Source organism: Leptonotus elevatus, chromosome 6 (assembly GCF_054856555.1).
Source record: "Leptonotus elevatus isolate MCC_2025b chromosome 6, RoL_Lele_1.0, whole genome shotgun sequence".
Classification (NCBI taxonomy): Eukaryota; Metazoa; Chordata; class Actinopteri; order Syngnathiformes; family Syngnathidae; genus Leptonotus; species Leptonotus elevatus.
The window spans coordinates 25184005-25201592 of NC_141244.1; the positions used below are offsets into that span (position 1 = coordinate 25184005).

Genomic DNA, 17588 nt, shown 5'->3' on the forward strand with positions numbered 1-17588 from the left:
GCATCACACATACAGTATACGGCTACTCAAGATTTGGAAGGAGGAATGTTTAGCCTGAGCCTTTTTACTAACCATTTACAGCAAGACTCATTCCCTTCCTTTTTTATTTTTACGGTGTTAAATAATAAAAAACAAAAACAAATCGGCGGCCTCATACCTTTATTTTGGGAAGGCCTGCACTGTTAAGGGACTGCGTTGAGGACGAGGCAGAGATGAGGCCCGAGCCGCTGGCCGAGCTCAGGTCACTGCCGAAGGACAGTGAAGAGCCCAGGCCGGACGTGGACGACATGGAGCCGGAACCCGAGGACAGCGAGCTCTGCCGGGCTTTGCTCTGCGGCTGCCCGTCCCTCTGCTTGCGGCCCAGCGGCGGCGGCTGCAGCTTGAACTTGAAGGGGGACATGTGCGGGGGCTCCTCGCCCAGGTGCAGCGTGTGGTGCATCGGGTGGGAATGCGGGTGAGGGTGGGCCGAGTGCGGGTGGTGGTGGTGGTGGTGGTGGTGGTGGGCGGAGTGGGACAGCGAGGCGTGATGGTGCCGCTCGCCTCCCCGTTCTCTCTCGGCTCGCTCGGCCGCTCCTCGGTCGCCGCCGGGCCCCACCTTGTCGGCGGCGGGCCGGTGAGGCTGCGGGATGACAATGTTGGGGTACTGCAGGAAAGCCCGAGGGCTGAGCCCGTAGTTGTACACCGACTGGGTGTGGGCCTGCAGGTAGCGCTTCATGTCCTCGGGGTTGAAGGAGAAGTGGGAGCCCAGCATGGGCGAGAGAGTGGGCGAGGGCGTGTAAGGGAGGTGGGACGCGGGCGTCATGCTGAGAGCCGGGGACAGAGGCGGGGCCAGCAGGCCCGCTCCTCCCGGCCCGGGCAGGGGGGACACGGGGAAGGGGGACAAAGGCTCCGGGTGGATGCGGTGCCCGGGGGGGCCACGTGAGCCCGGGTGAGCGCCCGGGTTACCGGCTCCTCCGTAGAGACGGAAGAGAGACTCGTGAGACAAGCGGGGGTGGATGATGCTCCGGTAGCCTCCACCTCCGCCGCCGGGCCCTCCTCCGCCACCCACGCTCCTCTCCACCCTGTCCTCACCGCCGCCAGTACCGCCGTCCTCGATCTCCGAATTGACGGAGGTGCCGTCGCTGCAGTCGCTCACGGAGCCGCGGGCCACCCGGCGGGCCACCGAGCCGTACAGGCCTCCGGGGCTGCGCAGGTCCTCATTCGGGGAAAGCACTTCTGAGGGCGTTGAGGGAGGAAACCGGAAGTGGGTCCCGGCGCCAGACGGGATGGGCGGGGCGCTCTGAGGGACGCCGTTTCCTGGAGACGAGAGGGAGACGAGGATACTGAGAAACAACAAAGCTTTGGCGTCTAATCCCAAATAATCACGCCATCATATTGTGGGATTAAGAGGCACATAAACAAGCACGCACACACAGCGCTCGTCTCTCCAGTCTTACCGGTGGAGCTCATGTCGATGAACGGGTAGTTGACCAACACCAGCTTGTTGAAATTGAATTTGTAGGTGAAGCGCTTGCCTTTGGTCTTGTGCAGGATTCGCTTGTTGTAGTAGTATCTGATGACCAACGGCAAGATTAGTCACAGTGAAGATATGACACAATCGTACAATCACGATATATTCTTCGTGGATGATTAAGCAATATTGTTTTCTGTAATATTTATTTTAAAAAGAGGCACACTATGCTGGTGTTCAGCAATTTGGCCAAGGTCTTTTGGTTCTGAGTTTGGATCATTGCTCTGGCGTGGAGTTTGCATATTCTCAGACTTCATGCTCTGAAGACTTTAAATGAAAACCACCACAAGAGAAAAATTGATGCCGACTTCATGCTTTATTTTTTTTTAGACAGCAATCTTGAGTGAGCCCAATTGTCTTTAATTTTCTATTTCTCCATGTATAGCCGTGCTGTATGTCTTAATTGTACTGTCCCCAGGTGGGCAAGGCGCACACAACAGAAGGAGCAGCACAATGTCCATAGATTTGAAACAAAAAATTCAATTCAATTGTCATTACTAAGTTTTATAATAAATAATATTTGTCTCTTTTTTTTTTTTAAACAAATATTTTTTAAATTTATTTAATATTGGGAGGACTGGATTAATGGTATTTTCATCATTTTCAATGGGGAAAGATGATTTGAGATACAACTATTTTAAATTGTTAGCATGGACGTGCAAAGAATTAAACAGTTTCCTGGCGTCTTAAGGTACATAAAAGCACATTTTCCATGTTTCTATTCAAAATAAAAAAACATGAAAGGAAACCATGTTTTTGTCGCGCATGCAAGCTGTGACTTTTGTTTACATTTCCTTTCGCCGTACAGCGATAATGCAGATTCCATTTCATGTCTGCCCACCTACTGGTGACGTTATTGTTGAAAGGGAACCTTTGTCTTTCAAGTGAATGTCGCTACTGACCGCACAATCAAACGCACGCTTTAATAAGCCTGCAAGACTGCATTTGCTCTGCTAAAGTCGCATATTACGGAGTGTTGCGTGACAGGGCGAGCCACAAAAGAGAGAGGGAGCGCTTTGACGACAGGATGAAAAGACATCAGGTAGATGAGCGTGTGTTTTCCATGTTGCAAGGTGAGATTGTGTGATGTCTCACAACCAGCAGCAAACATCCCGCTTTTCATGTTGAGGCATGGAATCATCTCTTTATGTAACGCCGAAGCAAAGCCACTCATAATTTGGCCCGTCTTTATTTGTTTACATAACCTATTCTCTGTTGCCCTCGCTCCCGCTCCCGCTCTCACTGCGCGAGCTTTTCCTCTCCCGTGGCTACTGCCAAGAGTACAAGGCTGCATTTTTATTGACCTTTGTACAAGCTACATCTCTTTACGTAACAGCACTCTTGCTTTCTTCCTGGGACACACGTCCGCTTTTACGTAACCTCTCGAGCCGAGTCAAAAGGGGAAAGCGGGAGACGGGTATGGCCAAAAGTACCACTTAGGACCTCCATGCGGCGCCGCGCTCCACACATCTGCACACTTTGGTGCGCAACATGTGTCCAGTGTGCTTTTTCCAGATCAACATGTGTCCCTCAGCTGGCAGCAGTTAAGTCCCGCGTGCGAGCGAACGCGGTGCCTGCCGGCTACGCAGGTGAGCTAATTGACGCCCATTGTCGGTCATTACACTGAATAAACGGTTGTGCGTCTGGAGCAGGGCAACTTTATTGCCTCTTCATATTTTGTATATACAGAACATGCAAGTTCAAGGGACAGATGGAATTTGGAGCCCACTGTTTAGGGAATTGGTGGCAAGAAGTAAAATTATGTATGCTAGTTTTAGTGTGCATAGTTTGATATTGTCGACCTGATGGAAGTAACTGAAAGAGGTAATGACCCGGGTGTGAAGGGTCCGATAGGATTTTGCCTTCCCTCGTCTTGGTTCTTGCAGCATGTAAGTCCTCAAAAGTGGGTAGGAGGATACCCAATGATTTTTTTCAGCATCCCTAACTGCCCGTTGCAGTCGGATTTCAGGTTTCTTAAGTGAAACTGACTTTAACGACTGGAAGTTTTTAACTTTTTATGATGCAAAAGCCAAATCCTAACCCAGAACATATCGTTGTTGTTGGGAGGAAACGATGTATGTCCAAATATGGTCATTTTCATACTTGCACATAAATTGATACTACTGGTCTGTCCCCATGTCATCGGTTATTTTTATGCATTATCGACCAATCGAAAGTGTTGAAATGAGTTCCCGAACGTACCCGTTAACTCTCGAACACTTGATGAAATATCTGAGAAGTGTCGTAAAACTGCGCCTCTGCTCTTGCTTGGCAGGAGTCGCGAAGCATGAGGTCATCTCAAGATTTAAAGTTCGGATATTGTTGACAATAATGAGTGAAAATCATTAAATCAGTTATTTGAGGAAACCTGTTTTGTTAAAAATAGATCTGTGTAATGCTTCGGTATGGAAGTTTGTCAGTGCGTACAGATTCATTTCCGCCTATTACACATCTTAGTCGTCTTATGGTTTCATTTATTGCTTCACGAATGGCGCTAAGATTTTTTGAAAGAGAGTTTGGAAAGACGATGAAACCACAGCCGTTTGGTTTTGTGGAGTATTAAAAGGATTTTTGTGTGGTCGGGGGTCAGCGTGATTGTAGACTTTGATGTGGATAGCTGGCGCCAGTGACGTATCCTACCATCGTAATCAATGATAGCGTAAGAAACTAGCATTTTCTTTAGTGCATAAATTAGTGATTAAACATGTTCAATGATGTTGGTGCATGACAGCGTATGGTAATTTAAAAAAAAGTTAACAACAATATCGTGGGGGTGCGAATGATGAGCTGCGATATAGCGGAGGAACACAATCCAAAAGGCGAACTTGGTTGAGTCTGAGCAAAACGACGACAAAATTGAAGCTGTGGCGCCCGAGGCTGTGTGGAGAGCACATGGTCTAACACTCTCTTCCTGTGCCCCCCTCCCCTTCCTCCTCCCCCTTCCTCCTCCTGCGCCCGCCATCATGCAGGCAGACGCTCTTTGAAGAGCATTTGAACTCGCTTCAAAAGAGAAGAAAGAAATTCTTGGAGCGTCTGCGTTTAGCTGCCCGCCGCTCTCTTACGCGCCCAAATCCATCGTGATGGATCCACAGGTGCCCCCGACAGCGGCCTCCACTTCCCTCCCCTTCCCTCCCCTGACTGAAACAAATCATCCAAGAAATGCGTCTTGATCACAATCCCTGTTTAACCAAACGTGCAGATTGAACAATCAATGCGAGTCGAGCCTTCGGGGAAAACAGCGGGGAAGTGTTCCATCAAGTTGCAGGTCGTGGATTAAGACTGATTACACGCAGCGGTTGAGGTCCAAAACATTTGCATCAAGAGCATTGATGCAGGAACAATCGCAGGGCATGTGTGAGTGACTGTTTGTGCAACTTTGGCCATGGTACACAAGTAAACTGTGTGCATTCATTTCTTGAGTGGGATTGTCTCCTTTGTATGACGTGATCGTTAATTCACAACCATTTTGTTTGTACAGTATTTTAATTTTTTTAGGTACTTCCTCCCACAATCCAAAAACATGCAAGATAGATTCACTGAAGATTCTGAATTGTCCATAGATGTGAATATGTACCCAGCATCTGACTTATTCATTAATTGTTAATTAAATTCATTTTTATACTTAACAAAACTGTTAGTAAAATTAAGTGACTCCAATGTATGTTGATGTGAGATTCCATAATAACTCATTGACTCCCAAGCGTTAATTTCCTAAAATTAGGGCTGGGTTAAAAAAATAATAATAATTCGATATCGAATCGATTTTCTTTTTCAAGCCTGATATAGATCCATAAAATCATGCATCTTAGCATACCTTAAGACAATACAGAATCTTTTTAACTTATATTTACAGTTATTGAATTACAATTGTGAAAATATTTTCATCTCGTCCTTGCTGATGCCAATGTTTGTTTAACACTTAAGTGATTATAACACTAAATCCTTTAACCAGTCACTTCCTCCACAAAATTTTATTTGGAATTTAATATTTGTGGAGCTTTTATCATGTCATTGACATTTAAGAAGACTTGATGTTAATTAATCAATATCAGATTGAAGTGAAGTGATTCGAATTGAATAAAAACAAAAAATCTAATCGAACGGAACTCTTGTGAATCGAAATCGAATCGATTGAGACATTAGAATTGATACCCGGCCCTAAAACTGGTTAGATTTGTATTTAGGAGTGATTGCTCTGTATTTTTTTTTTGCATACATGCAGATGTAGCCTTAACTGCCACATCTACCGTATTCCAGAAGGTTCTCCTTTAGAGCAACACTTTTCCCCCCAACGCACGACACACGCATGAGCTCACCACAGTGTCGCCCCACAAACAAACACACAAAAAGCATTGTGGAAGCGACCCAGTGGCGAGTGCATGCACAGGCTGTGCCTTTGCCCATTGTTGCGCTGTAAATAGGCGCTGACTGTGACAGGAAGTCGGGATTACAATACTCCCTATGAGCCCCGTTTATTTTCTGCTTCTTTTGTCACCACGCGCGCACACAACTCAGGTGTGTGCGTGTGCGTGTGTGCGCAAGATAAACACGTGAGCTTTTAGCCTGTGAGTCATCAATGATGAGTGTTTACCAACTCGCTAAAGAACTGAAATGTGTGGTGATGTGGGCTTTGTGCGGGGTTGTCAAGGTGTCACATGTTCTGTCTGTGTGTAGGTAGTAGGAGGGTGTGGCGTGGGTGGTCTTGGTGAGGGTCCGATTATGGTGATCACATGGCCTGCAAATGCTAATATCTACTCTGGCGTGTGTCTAAGTGTGCAGCACAAAAAGCCTCATTCATTCAGGGCAATAATAATAATAATAGTAATAATAATAATAATACAAGCCATCCTCGTGTCTGAAGGGTTAACTTTTTATTTATTTATTTTTTAATATTACTGTTAAATATTTTTTTTAACATTTTTGGGGCGGTTTCCGTGTACTGTGTCCCGATTGCTTACAATACCAACATGGCTGCAAGCAGGAAGAGTTCAGTCCCAAAAGCAGAATGATTATTGCCAATGTAAAGGATTGGGTTGTTATTGTTTGTATTATTTTTTTTTTTTACAAGAGGACAGTAGCTTTTATTTAAGTTGTTTTAAACATTTAAATTTATTAGGGCTTGTGTTTAGTGTTTACATTCACATTTTCATTAATGGGACAATTTTCCAAGATGAAGCAATTTTCTTATTATTTGTAAAGAAAAAAAAAACATATCGACAGTGTATATATTCCTGTGGAACCTGATACAAGTTAATTAATGAATTATTTTATTTTTATTTTTTTATTTGGGGGGGGGGGGGGGGTCAAACCTTTATTGGTATCAGGAAATATAACAATAACCCCAAAAAGTTGTTTTGAATTATATATGATATGATATATGATATAATATATATCTTCTATAAGGCAGCCATTTGCCAATAGTGGTGGTCCACTGCTGCTCAATTCCATTTGGAAATGAAGCTAACACACCAAACATGCATGTAAGCGGGAGGGTCCTGGTACAATGGCGCGCTTGTGCATGTGAATGTGCACACGTGTTGGCTTGTTAATCTTTTCCAGCTGTGAGCGGCAGCCCTATCTGACCTCTGACCACCGTGTAGGGAACCCATGCGCGATTGCTGACCGTTAAACGGGAGAACTGACGTTCCTTTGAAGGGGGGGTCAATAAATCAAATTAATTCAATGAATTTGTTATTTTTAAAACCGACGATTTAGGAATTAGCCAAATCGTGAAATCGAGGTGCGTATAAATAAATACAGTCCTTCTTAAATTCTGTTCTATCCAAATGATATTGTGAATTGAAATTTAGCAGAAAAGGCTAAATTTGGGTTACGCCGCTTTACAGAACGCAATTGTAAATTGAGGACCCCCTATTCAGGGCTGGATATCAATCAATAATGAGTGATCAATACCAATTCTGATACACGTTCCTAAAATATACCTTTTTAAATACTGATGTTTCAACAGCAACTCTAAAACAAACATTACCGGACAAATCTTGAGTTTTAGATTTCAGCTTTGGTATTTTTCCAGTCCAAGCAAATGTCTTACATTAAAAAAAACTAAACAACAAATCATTTCCAGTACAAAAAAACTGGTGTAAACAAACAAAATCACCATGTAAGCTTTCTAAGGACACAAGACAAACCTGATCCTGGTTGATGGTGTATTCTGTATTGTGTATATCGCAGCAATTTGATGTATGGAAAATCCACATCATATGTTTGGATATAGATTTGTTCCTAACACTCGCTTTGAAATCATTAGGTCAGTTTGGGTTTTTAGCAAAATTATTTTAACTTGACTAGAGTTGGTGATAGACAAGTTGCGTAAAAAATTGACTTACGGCAGCGCCAGTACAACTGAACCCCACTGGTTACAGCAGATTTCTGTCATCTGATCTACACAACTGACATCATTCCTAATCACGCTGTATGATTATGCGCGTCCTTAATTGAAATTCAAGACTATGAAATCTAACCTTGCATGCATTCCAACAATCACAGTGTGATTGTAATCCTCTCAACGGGAGTGGAACTGTCACAGCGGTTGTGTGAGCGGGAGATCAAGATGACGCACTGAGCCCGTGGCCTCTTGATGGAAAGTCACGACGCGGCAATCAGCCATCTTCTTTCTATAGCGCATGGTCATTAGGGTCACGAGTGACCTGGAGACAAACCCATCTGACTGGGCTACAGGTGGAGATCGGAGAACACCCTGGACTGGTTTTCCAGTCAATCGCACGTTCACACCCAACTTCAATGAACTTTAGAATGTGTGAGAAAGACAAAAGTCAAATAAACACTTAAGCACATGCAAACTCGACCCTTGGGGGTCGAATTTACGACTAAGCCCAACTGTGAGGCAAACGTGCCAACCACTTGATCAGCCGCCTCACACAGCAATCAATCAATCCCAGTTTAAAATAAAACAAAAGAAGGTGAAAAGAAACTTGGCCATGTGTTCAGCAGGCAGGCATGGAATAATAACAAAGGTGCCGCTAATAATGGGGGCCGATGAAAAGGAACACTTCAAAGTGTGTGGATGCTAATTGCCACATGCGATTAGCAAACTCCAGATTTCCTCCATATGAAGGACACAAGATGGCCTGGCCTCCGACAGCGTGCCGCCATGTTAACAAGCACACGTGTGCGCGACGCCTTTTATGACTTCATTAATCTTTAGTGCCGCTAATCCTTCGCCCACATCACTGCTGATGTGCATCTCCGCAGCGTGGCTCCGAGGACAGATCCGGTGTCACGTCAGGTGGCCACGTGGCGTTTGATCGTCCACCCTTGTTGCTTAAAGGTGACTTTGCACCATTCATCCACACCGGACCAAATAAGAGTGGAGGAGGACGCAAAGAGACGGATGCTAAGACTTGCTATATGTAAGCACTTGCTCCTGCTTAAGCTTCAAATCTGTCACAGCTAGAGAGGATGCACATGCCATAAATAATCGGCATGACCGCAAGTGTCCCGGCTCACTTTCTTTGTCTGTCTAATGGAGGAATTCTAAATGCAGACACTTGACTTTGCATGGATCTTAATCTCAAAAGTAAATAAGCACGCGATTAAAAAAAAAAAAAGACTTCTATTTAAAACAAGCTTAATCCTTGAACCTCTATTCCTGTTCGAACACATGTAGCTTTCGTTAAAGGGCTTTAGCCTAAGTTTGGATATGGACAAGTTGACTTGAGGTAACTGAGATGTTATGATTCCCAGGAATGGTGTCAATGAAAAACAAACCAGAGAGTTGAAAACAAACACACGGTCATTAAAAAGGGGTACTTCAGTATTTAAAGACATTTACTATCACCCCAGTAATCAATCAACACTAATGAACCCCAGAGGGAGTTATTAGATGATAAAGGAATCTGTGGGTAATTTCTTCAGAATTAAAAGGTACAAGACTCTCCCCGAACAACAATTGAGGAGAACCACGGTCTCGTGCTTACTTTACTTTAAAAAGTTAAAAAAAAAAAATTGTATTAAAAAAACAAAAGGAAAAGAAGCTGCTGCAGCAAATTGGCGATTTTGGCACGTAATCCCAAACGAAAGCATACAACAGGGTAATTTAGGATGTGCATTATTTTTTTGTCAATTTGTGCTGTGTATCATCAAATGTATATTGAGTTAACTCAGCATTTCTTGGAACTTCAGCCAAAACAGTACTAGAAAAGGTGTCATTGTCTTGTCAATCAATAAGCATCAATAGTAAAGAGTGGTTTGATATCTTATCACTATTGGTGGACAACATAGAGCCATCACACACACACATATATATATATATATATATACATATATATATATATATATATATACATACATATATATATATACATACATACATACATACATACATACATATATATATATATACATACATACATACATATATATATATATATACATATATATATACATATATATATATATATATATATATATATATATATATATATATATATATACATATATATATACATATATATATATATATATATATATATATATATATATATATATATATACATACATATATATATATATATATATATATATAAAATAAAAATAAAAGAGCTGGAAACTAATTCAAAAGGTGATTTTGAAGCTACAAGACTTGGCTAAATCCTGGTGCAAAACACCAACAGTCTTGGTTTAGGGTCTACTGTTGGAAATTAAAAGTACAAGCAAAAGGCATTGAGGTGTGACTGGGCAAACAGTTGAGTGTTTTACTTGGCACAAGGGACACTGAACTGGTACAGGTCAATAGTGTGTGTGTGAGGGCACGAGGCCAGGGTTGGGTCATTGCTATTTGGATTTAAACAGACATGACTAATGGAATGTCTGGCTGAAAGAGTGCCAAAGTGTAAAAGGCTGCGCCCGTGTGGGGTCCCAATGAAATGCTTCCAGTCAACTTAGTCCAGTCAAGTGAGATGGAAAAGTCATTCAAGACTGTCGTGAATTCTCTTACGGCTTGAGATTTAACAATATCGGCTACTCCACCTACAACAGCCAGGCCAGGTCCTACTCCACAGTCCATTAACTATACACTTCTTGTGGAGTTTGCTTATTACAAAATAATTCACAATAATTAGAATACTAGTTGTAATAACAAATATTTGCCATTTTACCTCAGTGCCCTGCTTAGTTTGTCGTAGTTCATTTGGGGTTTACACTTCCTGGCCCCCCAGAGCCGGGCCACCTCGTCCGGGTCTTTGATGACAAACTCGCCGTAGTCGCCCTGCCAGGCGATGACGTCATGGTACTCTTCTTTCCTCAGCAGCTCGAGAATGAAGTGCCACAGTTGGATCTGCCTGGATCCCGGGCTCGACTCCGGCTTGTAGGCCCAGTCAGGAAAGGCAAAACCTGTCACGGGTAAAAGTAGACAGTCTGTGAGTAACAAAATGATGTGCAGATTTTGAACAAGTAAGGAACACATTGGGGTCAAGGAGTCCAGAATTGTTTGAAGTTGGACCTGATAAGAGTCAGCAGTTTGTAGCTGTTTCAGGTGAGTGGAGACTACAAGAGGAAAGAGGATTATGAGTGTCTAGCCAGCCAAGTATAGATCACACATAAGAGTGCAGCTTAGTCAAGCTTGCAGTGGAGTGGCCTCATTCATATTTCACGTCCACCATGAATATCTGCTCACTAACCTTTCCCTCTGCTTCCCTACACCGTCTAGTTGAGCTCAAGAAATTTCTCTTTGGCTTCGAGTTTGGGCGATCCCAACCACGTTTCCAAAAGAATGGTTTTACTCAGTTTAGTCCAGCAAAGTTTGATCTCATCAAACACACTGACTGGGTGACAAAAACAGTTGCATCTTGGTTTTGTTTTTACCACAGTTGGCTGCTTGATTTTCATGTTAGTTTAGTCAAAAGGAATTGTATGAAAACAACAGCCCAAAATTTCCATGAAACTAAAATCCATGCGGCAGAATACAAAGGGTCCCATTCACAATCTACAACAACTCTGCCACACACAAAATCAGCAATGACTTCATGTTGCTGATTATAGCATAGTAAAAATGAAATGTTATTCATTTTAATATATAAATACAAAGATTAGAGGATCCATTTTGTTTGACCTCTTTGTTTGGCTACTCATCCCCTACACACTCCTGTTGGTACAGTCAAGTATATTCTCTACACCGAGTCAACCGTGACATCACTAATTAACATTGTGGTGTGTTCCTCCATGGGCCACACCAAGTTGGTACCTTGGCTTTTGGATTGAATTGCGGTTTCCGATTCATAACATTTCCTTGAGACTTGACCGGTTAACGTCATTACTTAACTGTGATTTTTATACATGCAACATGTTGAATAAAATAATTAGTTCTAAACTGTTCCTGGCCAAATATCTTTTGTTGATACACAGATAACAATTGCTCCATCTTGGCAGATGTCTGGGTTGTACCGCATTTTCTAGTGTCACTTTCACTGTGTCTTAATCAGACGTTGTGCTATTAAAAATATGGAAACCGCATATGTGAAACTCAACGCCCACAGGCTGAATCTGATAACACAACTTTTTAACATGAACAAATATCCATCTGAGAACAAGGGCACATTTTCCATCAAAATGTTGGTCCAACTCCAATTTGGACCATTTAAACTACCACCACCGTGCTTGAATATAATAGATATATTGTAAATGACTTCCACTTTGTGCAGCCCTTTTCTATCTTCAAAGTTCACAAAGTGCTTTAACATAAGTTTCATCAGGAATAATGGGCGGTTCAGTATCTTGCTCAAAGACACTTCGGCATGGTCAGGACTCAGGACTCAGGATTGAACCCACAACCTCCAAATTGGGACACAACCACTTTTGAACCTGAACCAAAAATGCAACGCTAAAGCAGAAGATGAGAAAGCCAAAAAAAGCTGGCAGGGGAAGCAGCACGATCGCTTCACCTGCAGTCCTCGTCTCAGAATGACCGACTTCGGTCTTTGTGCAAACCACATTCCTGTGTTAACACGAAGCCACCGCCTCACCACAGTGGCTCCTCACAGGAAACACAGTGAAACTACTGTGCTCAAAGTTGTGTTAGTGGCCATTGCGGGACACTTGGCCTCCTCCACCTCTTTCCTGCCAGCGCACTCACTCTTTCCTACAACCAGAGGAAAAACAAACCACTCATCTCTCATCTCAATGCACCTGCTGCTCAGTAGAAACAAGACGCACACATTGAGACTGGGGGTGCGGAAACACAGTACATATGGCACAGCTGTTTGCCTTACCACATACAAGTTTGAGCGACACAGGAAATGAGGGTGGAAACTGTGAGACAAACAGGTCCGAATCATCAGATTATGGATGTCAATGGATTTAGTGGATGACAGCCTGAGGCGAGATAGATCACTCCGATAATCTGGACAGCGCTAACCTGCCCAGAACCATTTGGTGGCTTGCGTAACAAAATCATGTTGGTGGCACATCTGCCAGACTGTTATGAATCTGCACTCATTTTTCTTTTTGGGCTCTTATGTAATGCTAACAGAAGCGTGCACTTTCAAGCTCTCTTTGCTTATGTTATTGACAACAGGCTGCACAGAGGGTGTGTGATTGTGAAGCGCGGACCGTGACTCACTCGCTGTTACCACCTACTCAGGATTCTATGGCACGATTCGGACCATCCGAATAACACTCGAGCAATGTGCACGATGCCTACACATTTTCCACCTAAAAAATTCCAGACGGGACTTTAATAGCGCTGGAGAATGTGCGGCTTGTGGGAGGAAAACGATGTGGTCAACAGCCGAGCTTGTAGGTCGTGATGTGGTAACACACGAGCGACGGAAAACAAATTCAGCGGGGCCTTGGTTCACGACACTCTTGACATATGTCGATTGGAGGTTACGAATTGGGTGCAATGAGCTCGTTTGTATAAGAATACGTGGTCACACGGCACAAGGAAAGACCCATTATGGCTGTACTTGTTTGTTTTTGATACAAGACAGCTTTTCATCTAAAAAGTTGCTGTAATTATTCATGTAATACTACATTAGTGTAGATTAGTATTAGACTTTGGCACACTCAGACATACCTCAAATTTCACATTAACGCTAATAAAGGCCTAGATGCACCAATCCAACGTCGGCCAAATGTAACATACGCCTACCCCTTGTGGCGTTGGCCCAGACGTCGGCATGTCGCGTAGAAAAATGACGTAAATACACACCGCACCAACCCCGACTATTACATACCTTTCAGCGCATGCGCGAGAAGTAATTTCCTTCCATACAACCGGCGGCGGTAGTCATTATTCCTTAAGGCAACTGGGCCAAAAGGCTTTCTATTAGTACCGTTTATCCGCGTTTGGCACTTCCTCTTCTTGCCCTGTGCGCTGATTTGCTAGCTAACACCCAATCACAGTGATCAAATGCCCCGACGCCGGACGCCAATTCAACGTGTTGAATTTGCTGGAACCCACCCTCCGACGTATCCAACTGAGTCAGTAATTTATACACTAATCAGACGGCACGTGCCATCAGCACAACGCTGTCCAACTCCCGACGTCGGATTGGTGTATTTTAGCCTTAACATGCACAGTTTGCACACCTCCCAACTAAACTCTTGATAGTCATAAGAGAAGAATAACGCCAAGAGAATAGAGTTTCAAGATTTACGAGAGTCGGAGATGATCAGCAGCAGTCAGGTTCGTCTAATATTCTTTTGGGTTTCCATTCCGGTTGACTTGATAGTACTCAGCGCTAGAGTTATTGAACAGCATTTGTGATTTCAATCATCTGGTGTCATACATTTCAGACGCAAAATTGTGTGCTGTTTTTAACGGAGCAATGAGTGAAAATACAGTATATACTGCCACAAATTAGCCACTAGCTACCATCCCGCTAACCGTCACTTGCGAAAAGGTTGAGTGGTTCTTGTGTCTTCCATTTTGAGGGTCCCATTGTAAACCACAATACACTAACAGGCATTATATTCCTTCGCTTCCGACAATCAGACTGTCTAAAAGCTAAGATGGCAATACTGTCTCTCACCTGATGTTGCCAGACACTCAAGTCAAGAGCTCGCCGGTCCAATTTCCAATCAGGCTGAGAGGGATAAACAAGCAACGCTCATAAATGCTGACTCGGAGGTTTCTGCTGTCCAGGTACTAAAGGTTTTATGACTAGAACATTCGATCACAAACAAGTAGACATTTTGTTATAGGGTGTGTGTGAAAGTTGCATCCTCCTCAAAAGGTATGTGACACAAGTTGTTAACTGATGATTTTTCTCCAATTGCAGAAAACAGGAGCTACAACTGGGGGCCAGATTCCAGGGTAAAGTTAAATTTTCCAAAGTATCTCCTCATCTTCTGCTTTTTCCTATTTTGTCTTTTCTTACTCCCCCAAACCCAAAAGTGTGGAAGAGGGACTCACACTATCACTCTCCAGGGGAGAGGAGGACGACTCGGGTGGGTCGTGAGGGGGTGAAGCAATCTGACCTGGATGACAACAGACTAGCAGACAAGCAATGATCTCATCGCTCCCTTAATCCCCCTCACTCTCACCTCCTTTCTTCCCTCCATCCTCCCCCTCGTTCCTCTCCCACTCCGGCCATTGTCCCGCTCTCTTCCCACTCGTTTTGCCTAATATCCCTCCCCCCGTGGCCTGTCCCGCTACTTTTCTGTTCTCTATTCTCCGACTGTCGTACCGCTCGCCCCATTTCGTCTTCCCTTTCACTGGTCGCCCCCCCCCCCCCCCCAACCCCTCGTTGCTACTCACCCCCTTTTTGCATCACTTTCTACCACCTGCCCCTTGTGATGCTGTTGCACTCTCTCTAGTGTCCCAAGGCAGAGATTAGACGCACCCCTTTCGTCAGGGTTCTACACAAGCTTCTACATTATTGATGCAGATTGTGTGTGTATGCCGTAATGGCTATCTGGTATCTCCCCACGGGACTCATGCGGGAGGAAAGGAGCCCGAAAGACGGAGCGTAGAGGTCAAAGAGAAAATAGTGGGGGTTAGGTCACTATCTCTTGCATCAGCTTCCTCTGCTCTTCACCCATATACACAGATTTGTATTATAAAACAAACTGATGAATTGTGAGGGATAAGTGTGCTAAAGGTGATCTAGCGACAATTGGGACATAAAAAGAGCAAGTTCAAACATGATCCTTCTCCATGGTGACCGCTGTGTGGTCCACTCCAAAGTCAAAGAGATCACTAAACGCTCAATGGCTCACATTACTTGCGCTCATTTGGGTCAGCTTGCTTGCTGCTGTTGCCGTTTTTTTCACCAACACAATTCGTCCTTCATCATAAAACCTTTCCCATCTGTACAGGCAATGTCTTAAGTGACATCCTTGACTTGTATAAGTGCAAAAAAACTGATTCTAACTGTCTTAGCTTTATCGACAAAGTGTGCGAAGATTAGGTCGCATTGCGGGCCAACGTCATCCTCTCACTTTTTGCTTGTCCCACATGTGTTGATGCTGGAGTCTTACTGATTTGAATGCAAGTATATTCAGTGGTGAATAAATTGACTCAGTGATGCCCCGGAATTATTCGGAAAATTCAGCCCCTGAAGCTCGTTTCACTCAACATGTCTACTATGAGTAAACAAATAAAAAGTGTCAAAAAGCCATGTCCCAAAAGACAGCTATTCAGCCATTTTCGTTTGAAATAGCCATTATATAGTAATTTCAGCCATTTCCAGGTGTCCTTTAAAAACTAACTACTTCCACAGATCTCAGCGGAATGCTACCAAACTTGAAACAAAATTTTTTGTTTTTAAGATGTGTGGGTGGATCATGGCAGAGCATAGCAGCGAAACTTAACTCTCCATAAAACACAAAACTCGACAATAACTCAACTCTACAAGGTCAGAGCTTGGCCAAAAGTCCCCCAGAATCTTCTAAAAATTCAGCCCTGAAGCCAGTTCCACTTCCACTTCCATTCCTCATTCAAGTTTCTATACAGCTTATCCTATTCCGGGTCGCAGGTGAGCTGGAGCCGATCCTGGCTGACTTTGGGTGAGAGGCACTGGTCACCAGTTAATCTCAGGGAAAAAAGGTATATAGTGGGAATATATACTGAATGGTAAATGAAAGCACGCTGCTACCAAAGTAAGGCAAGTGAACCACTACACCGTCAGAGAACTGCCAGTTTCACGTAGGAACATGAAATTTAGTAGGCATGTCTATCATGAGTAAACCCACAAAGGAACTCATACTTTAAAAGACACCAGGAAGTCACCATTTTGGTTTGAAAAGGCAATGTTTTAATAATTTGGCCATTTCCGGATGTCCTTCAATAACAAAAATTTTGTTGGATTGCTGCTTCACTTAAAAATATGCATACTGGCCAGATGGGCGATGCTAAATTACAAAATGTTTTAGTTTTTGTGCTTGTGCGTAGCATGGCGGCGAAACATGAACATCTAAAAATCTTGAAAATTCTGTGCGACAACAGTGGCACATTCTTCCCTATTTTTTTTGGTTTTCAGAACTTTCCACTGTAGATTAGAAAGTTTATTCTTGCATGACGTTGCACTTGAAATGTAGCTAAATCGCAAAATCCTTGGCGAAGGCAATAAGTGCCTTTTGAACTCTTTGTCAGTTCCAACAGTGAAGCGAAAACACAATACTTTTTTTAGAGACCTAGTAGTTTTAATAAGCCATTTGATTGCGGGTAAAGGAAGAAAAAAAAATCACTGGTTGCTACTTGCCTAGTGTTTTATAAGCACTTTGAACAGCCTTGTGACAGAATGGTGCTATGTACATAAAGCCACCTGGCAGGTAACTCAAAGAAAGGGAAAAAAACTGCAGATTCACAAGTGCAGTACCAAGTGTATCTGGGCCAAAATGCTGTCGGGAAAAAGGGAGCAGACAGTTTGAGTGAGAAAGGACGTGGGAACCTCAGGGGCAAATCAACTGACAGGTCTGTGACGAAATAACGGCAATGTTGCACAACGGCTGGTTAACTACAAAAGATGAAGAAGCGTAAGGTCGCTGTGGGTTCAGGGGGGCTGTAAAAAGCATCCAAAGGCGCCAGACAGACAGTAGTAGCCCATAGCGTTCATTTTCATTCAAACAAGTCAATACATTCTCGGACGAGCAGAAA

The 17588-nt window shown here is 43.5% G+C and overlaps 1 protein-coding gene across 2 annotated transcripts in view; it reads right to left on the reverse strand.

The window, feature by feature from the left end:
- erfl3 (Ets2 repressor factor like 3) overlaps nucleotides 1-17588 on the reverse strand; it is a 69201-nt gene that overhangs the window by 3191 nt on the left and 48422 nt on the right. For both annotated transcript variants that reach the window (XM_086078821.1, XM_086078820.1), the window contains exons 2-4: nucleotides 10648-10882; nucleotides 1437-1552; nucleotides 158-1296 (exon numbers count right to left, since the gene is read on the reverse strand). In XM_086078821.1, coding sequence (XP_085934947.1) covers nucleotides 158-1296; nucleotides 1437-1552; nucleotides 10648-10679 — 1287 coding nt within the window. In that variant the 5' untranslated portion in view covers nucleotides 10680-10882. The remainder of the gene's footprint in view (nucleotides 1-157; nucleotides 1297-1436; nucleotides 1553-10647; nucleotides 10883-17588) is intronic.